The sequence below is a fragment of the Triticum aestivum genome, chromosome 7A, assembly GCF_018294505.1.
Source record: "Triticum aestivum cultivar Chinese Spring chromosome 7A, IWGSC CS RefSeq v2.1, whole genome shotgun sequence".
Classification (NCBI taxonomy): Eukaryota; Viridiplantae; Streptophyta; class Magnoliopsida; order Poales; family Poaceae; genus Triticum; species Triticum aestivum.
Window position 1 is genome coordinate 304,736,757 of NC_057812.1, and position 6,500 is coordinate 304,743,256.

Here is a 6,500-nt window from a genome sequence, read left to right on the forward strand (position 1 = left end):
TCCGATCCAGAAGGGAAGGTGCCGACACACCTCGGTGACGCCTCCAAGGAGGGAAACGGCACCCACGGGCGCCATCACCGCCAGCTCCGACGAAGAAGAGCAGGATTTTCATCCGCACCTCCCACCTCCCACCTCTATCAATAGATTGAGCCAAACTGTCGCAGTTACACCGCCGCTGCCGCAGCACCTTGCCATCAAGATCAAACCGCCGCGGGACACCGACCCTTCGCACGACCGAGAGCACTCCGACCACCAACCAACCCCTACACGTCCGGAGACACACCACTCCATCTCCCATCCATCCTCAACCTCAGCGCTGCCAGAAACTACCGGCACCATGGGCTTGGGCAGGCACACCACCATGCAGCCACCCGTGCCACTGCTGCAACCCGAAGCCCTACAGGGGAGAGACCCCACGCGGATGCACGCGCCCACCATGGCGCTCCCCTGAGCAAGCCTCTGCTGCAGCCTCCAGCTCAGATCCGGCACCGATTCCGGCCACGCCACCACCATCTCGCCAAAAAGGGGCCGCCTTCATCAAGCCATACCGGAGAGAGCCGCCGCTCACCGCGCGCCCCCGCCACCGTAGCAGATCTCGGCCGCCGCTCCCGGCCACCTCTGGCCGAGATCCACAGCCGCCAAGGTTCGCGCCGCGACCACCGGCTTCCACCACAGAGCTCGACGAAGACCACCGCCCCACACCACCTCGCGACCGTGCTTCACCACTCCCCACGCCCTCTGCCGTGCGCCGCCGCACCGAGAACCACCAGCCACCGCGCCGCCCTGGAGACGGCTCTCCCCCGCGCGAAGGAGCCCCGTCAGAGCAAGCAGCCTTCGCCCTGCCGCCTTTGACGGCCGGGTGCCGCCACCACCGCCGGGGCCGACGGCGGCGGCGGCCAGGGATTACCTAGGAAGGGGCGCTCGGGGCAAGGGTTTGGCCTCCGGAGCCGCCCGCGAGCGGCCCGGGAGGGAGAGAGGTGGACATATTTCTTCCAAATGGAATCTTAGCAGCTATCCTGCTAACTTAAAACAACAACAACAAGAAACCTAACCAGAGCTCCGCGCAGTTCGCGGCGTCCCAAAAGCTTGATCTGAACTTTGTCGTGACAATATTTTGAACTGCGTAAACTTATTCAATTCTCAAAAAAAAGTGCGCCAGAAGGCTTTTCCATATAAAAATAAATCTGACCTGGCACGCGCTGGCGCTGCTGGTGTCGTCTTCCTCCTCTTCCAGCAGACGCCGCCGTCCCCTTGTCCACATCTATCTCTATCTCCATCTCCTTCCTTACTCGCCCACCCCCACCCCATTCCAAAACCCTAAACCCCATCCCAAACCTCACCGCCCCCACCGACGCCATGCAGTCCCTGGCGCTCACATCCCCCTCTCTCCCCGCCGCCGCCCCCACCCCCGCCTCCGGCCGCCGCCTCGCCACGCGCGTCCGCGCCGCCGCCGTCTCCGACGAGCCCAAGCTCAATAAGTACAGCGCGCGCATCACGGAGCCCAAGTCGCAGGGGGCGTCGCAGGCCGTGCTCTACGGCGTCGGCCTCACCGACGCCGACCTCCGCAAGCCGCAGGTCGGGGTCTCCTCCGTCTGGTACGAGGGGAACACCTGCAACATGCACCTGCTCCAGCTCGCCGAGGCCGTGCGCGACGGAATACGCGACGCCGGCATGGTCGCCTTCCGCTTCAACACCGTCGGGGTCAGCGACGCCATCTCCATGGGTACCAGGGGCATGTGCTACAGCCTCCAGTCGCGCGACCTCATCGCCGACAGCATAGAGACCGTCATGGGGGCGCAGCACTACGACGCCAATATCTCAATCCCTGGGTGCGATAAGAACGTCAGTGAGATCCCTATACTGCCTACTGTTGTTATCCTTCCTACCTAACTCAACAGCGATTAGGTCTTCTGAAAAGCTGCAATCTGTTCTTCACTGCTCTGTTATAGTAGAGATGAAACTGCAGCTCTGGCCACGGTGGTATTACAAATCTCATGTATTTTAGCCCAGCGCTGGAAAACGAAACAATATTAACCGGGTCTGTCTTCAGTTGTGCCAAACCATGGTTCCTAGTTTTGGTAACATCACAATCCTTTCTGCTGTCAGGATTTTTCTCTGAAATGGGTGTACTGCCCCACCTTGTTTGAGAATGAAGTTGGGAGTTTTATCTCGGTTTTTGTGTATGTTTTCCATTTCATCACGAACAAAATCAGTGGAACAAGTTTCTAGTTTCATATGCGTCTGCTTTACTGTAATGTTTAAGAATGAGAAAACACCCATGTTTTGTACCTTTCCAGTACTTCAATTTATCTCATGTCTTACCTTGTACACAAGTGGGGCTTATAGAATAACTATGATATCTGGATGTTTGTTGTGTCTGAATTTAGTGGCACTTCGCATTGCAGATGCCAGGTACAATAATGGCAATGGGACGGCTAAATCGACCAAGTATCATGGTTTATGGTGGAACCATTAAGGTAATCTTACCCCTATTTTCTTGTTATAAATCTACTGACTACACATGCGGGAATGCTCTTTGTTTCGTGTTTTACTAGTCTGTAGATGTGACTCAGAGTTATGATGAAACCGAACTGTTTCTGGGACACATAAATGGTTCCGTTTATAAATAACAATTGAATGGAGCTATTCATACTGGAAACACAGTTTGGTGTAACTATGTGTGCTGTTAAATGTGTGTTGGTTCAGTATTGTTTTTACATGTTTCTGATAATTTTCTGACTTTGAGATTTTATTTGTGCAGCCTGGGCACTTTCAGGGCAATTCATATGACATAGTATCTGCATTCCAGGTAAGTGTATCACCTTTTTACGTTCGTCAACTCGGTTTCTTTTTTACACGCAGCTGCTTATGCAGCAATGTACAAATTATGCTTACTTATTTTCATGTGCTATATGCAGAGCTATGGAGAATTTGTTAGTGGATCAATCAGCGACGAGGAAAGAAAGAATGTGCTCCGCAACTCATGCCCAGGAGCAGGTGCTTGTGGCGGTATGTACACAGCAAACACAATGGCATCTGCTATTGAGACAATGGGCATGAGCCTTCCATACAGGTGCAAATAACATCTGGAAACTTCTTATTAATTCTAGGCAAAGCATTGTGTTTCCTCTTAACCATTTCACTTTGGTTTGACTTCATGGATTGACTAAAATTATTATCATTTCGTCTGTGTTTTATTTATCAAAGCTCTTCAACCCCTGCTGAAGACCCATTAAAGTTAGACGAATGCCGTCTTGCTGGGAAGTATCTCCTAGAATTGTTAAAGATGGATTTGAAGCCTAGAGACATTATAACTGAGAAGTCATTGCGGAACGCAATGGTTATTATCATGGCACTTGGTGGGTCTACTAATGCTGTACTGCATTTGATTGCTATTGCCAGGTGGGTTATCATCTTCTTGTCCATTTTTTATTTCTTAATTAGACAAATGCTCATTGCCTTCCCCTTTCAGGTCTGTGGGTTTGCAATTAACTCTTGATGATTTCCAGAAGGTCAGCGACCAAGTTCCTTTTCTTGCAGATCTTAAGCCTAGTGGAAAGTATGTCATGGAGGATCTGCATAAGGTAAATACTCGCTAAACTTGATTTCACTTCGTTCTGGTTTGACCACACATAATGAAGTTGAAAATTTAAGGACTTAAGCCAATCGAGGAAACCTAACACTAGTGTTAATCACTAAGTTTCTAGAATGTAAGTTGTATTAACACTTTTACTGTACACTTGTTGGAATCATGTTCATAGAAAACCATGCAAATAATTTATGCTTGTAATGACATTGTAGATTGGCGGAACACCTGCAGTAATTCATTATCTCTTGGAACAAGGTCTTCTTGATGGGGATTGTATGACTGGTGCGTACAGTCAATGATCGTCCATCATGTCATGTAGGAACTCCTTTTTATAGACTAATGACATGTATTTTCTTCTTGCCCTTCAGTCACTGGAAAAACTCTAGCGGAAAATGCAAAAATATTCCCACCTTTATCGGAAGGACAGGTAAAGCTCAATCCTGAGTTCTTCAGCCCACTCCATCTCCTTGAGTACTAACGTTTGTACACATGTTATTTGACTCAGCAAATAATACGACGGCTCGACAATCCTATCAAATCGACTGGGCATATACAGATACTTTATGGCAATCTTGCACCAGAAGGTTCAGTAGCAAAAATAACCGGCAAGGAGGGACTGTTTTTCTCAGGTGTTCTTTCGCTCCTTCCATTTTTCAATCGTTGGAAGCCTTTATAATGTGCAGATTTTAATTTTTATTTATCAAATGACAGGTCCTGCACTAGTTTTTGACGGTGAAGAATCAATGATTACATCTATATCAGAAAACCCAGCAAATTTCAAGGTAATGTGTGCAATTAACTTTGTAAGGCCATGATTCAGAAGAGGTGATTTTGGACATGCAATTGCTCTCTCTCTCTCTCTCTCTCTCTCATATGAAATTTCCTCAAGTCAATTATCTGTAGTTGGTTCAACGTATAACTTTGTTTTTTCATCCTTTTCAATGTAATAGCTGTTTTGATTCATTCAGTTATGCTGGTAGTTTACCAGGGCAAGTCTCGTACATTCTCTCATTAAGTATTTCATTGCCACGATGGTTATAAAACAGGGAAAGGTTGTACTGATCCGAGGAGAAGGACCAAAAGGAGGTCCCGGGATGCCTGAAATGTTGACTCCAACAAGTGCAATAATGGGGGCTGGTCTTGGGAAGGTAATGCTACCACATGCATGCCATTGTCAGAGTTGTATTTCTGGTTTTTATGTGCCCTTAATAATTGCAATAACATAAGAGCACTGCTATTTTATATCTCACCTAGTTAGTGACATACTTTACCCATTCTTGGAAGTAGAGCTGCTAATGCAAATCGTACATCTGGACAGCTCCATATGTTCGTTCTGCTATGCTTCATAGCTCCTGAAAATTTCGAAATTTCAAGGCAAACAATCTTGGGCTTTCTTGAACATATTACCACTTACATTGCTCTTCAAAATCTTGACATTGATTTGTTCTTCACATTTGAATGCTCTAGAGCTTCCTTGCAACCTCCTTTTGTCTCTGTTTTTCTGTCCATGCCGCGCCTATGTGCCGCTCAGCACGCATGCCATGAAGTCATCTTGCTTTCTTCGGATAACCTATTAGTTTTTTTTTGCGACAGTTGACGAATATTTAACTATTGTTTAATCTTTACTACAGGAGTGTGCCCTGCTGACAGATGGTAGATTTTCTGGGGGGTCGCATGGATTTGTTGTGGGCCACATATGTCCTGAAGCACAGGTACTGTGTTGTAATACTCCCAATGGTTACAAGATTTATCTAGTGTGTAATTTTCAATTTTTTCTCTTGTGGCAGTTCAACTTCTTTCAGTAGTATACAAGTTAGGGTCACCGAAAAATAACCACTGAAAATATCCTATGAAAATTGGTTATTTACGATGTACGATGATCCTTGTTAAGCATCCATGGCTGAGTGGTTAAAGCGCCCAACTCATAATTGGTAAATTTGCGGGTGTGTTATTCACAAGGTAGCTGTTTTCAGGAAGGAGGCCCAATTGGTCTTGTTGAGAATGGCGATACAATCACGATCGACGTCGGGAAGAAAGTAATTGATGTTGATTTGACAGAAGACCAGCTCGAACAAAGGCGAAGGAAATGGCGCCCGCCCCCACACAAGGTTACTAGTGGAGCACTATGGAAGGTACCCAGTTCAAGTACCGGCATTCCTGATGGTGCAATGTTGACCTTGTATAAACATCTCTCGTTTCCTTTCTTTCTTGCAGTACATAAAGCTCGTGTCTTCAGCCTCAAGCGGGTGCGTCACCGACGAATAGGGTCCATCCTATATTGTGCTAATTCGAGTAAAGTTTGCGTCCCTATAGCAGAAATCGATTCGTTTAAGGGCGTTTATTCTTGCAAGTGTACTTTTTGGTAGTAATGGTAGCTGTGGGACAATAAAGGTGCCCGTTTCCAGTGGCTTGATGAAGGCCAGAGGGAAGTGGTGAAAAAGAATAATGATCTAGCGTTGTTGTGGTGGAGAATTAGACAGCTTCGAGTTTATCCTTGGGACGCCCAAATTCATGTGAAACTTGGAGCTGCTTTGTTTGGTCAAATGATGTAATTGAATCATGTGCAGCATCTGGTTGGTGTGCCGAAATTCTGTGGCCACGCCTTCAAGGCAGCTTAACGTTTTTTTTAGGATATCAGCTTAACATCCTGTCTAGTTGGTTGTCATTCAATGGGAAATGTGCATGTGTGTGTGAGAGAGATGCCCTAGAAAGGTGCAACCGTCCGGACCGCGAAAGCGAGACAAAAGTGTGTAGCCCATCAAAAACCCGTCACCCCGCCCCTCCTGTGCTTTCCTTTCGATGCACGTGCCGCTTACCGCGTCGCATTTATGCCGGACCAGAGCACGCGGAGGTCGACATTGATGTCTTGATGTGACCGGAGGGAGGGAGGACGACATTGACTGACGTGACC

At 47.6% G+C, this 6,500-nt stretch overlaps 1 protein-coding gene across 1 annotated transcript; it reads left to right on the forward strand.

Annotated features, from left to right (window-relative positions):
- Nucleotides 1-1,279: 1,279 nt before the first annotated feature.
- Nucleotides 1,280-6,218, forward strand: LOC123153596 (dihydroxy-acid dehydratase, chloroplastic). The gene is made up of 14 exons (XM_044572642.1): nt 1,280-1,842; nt 2,406-2,477; nt 2,762-2,809; nt 2,919-3,073; nt 3,208-3,402; nt 3,473-3,584; nt 3,802-3,871; nt 3,958-4,016; nt 4,095-4,218; nt 4,301-4,371; nt 4,636-4,737; nt 5,221-5,301; nt 5,563-5,721; nt 5,804-6,218. Exons 1-14 carry the CDS (start codon nt 1,357-1,359, stop codon nt 5,852-5,854), a joined length of 1,785 nt encoding a protein of 594 aa, XP_044428577.1. The 5' UTR covers nt 1,280-1,356; the 3' UTR covers nt 5,855-6,218.
- The last annotated feature ends 282 nt before the right edge of the window (nt 6,219-6,500 follow it).

Coding starts and splice junctions, on each gene's coding strand:
- LOC123153596 (XM_044572642.1), top strand. CDS start 1,357: ATGCAGTCCCTGGCGCTCACATCCCCCTCTCTCCCCGCCGCCGCCCCC. Junction 4,372..4,635: donor AAAACCCAGCAAATTTCAAG/GTAATGTGTGCA, acceptor GTTATAAAACAG/GGAAAGGTTGTACTGATCCG. Junction 5,722..5,803: donor CTAGTGGAGCACTATGGAAG/GTACCCAGTTCA, acceptor TCTTTCTTGCAG/TACATAAAGCTCGTGTCTTC.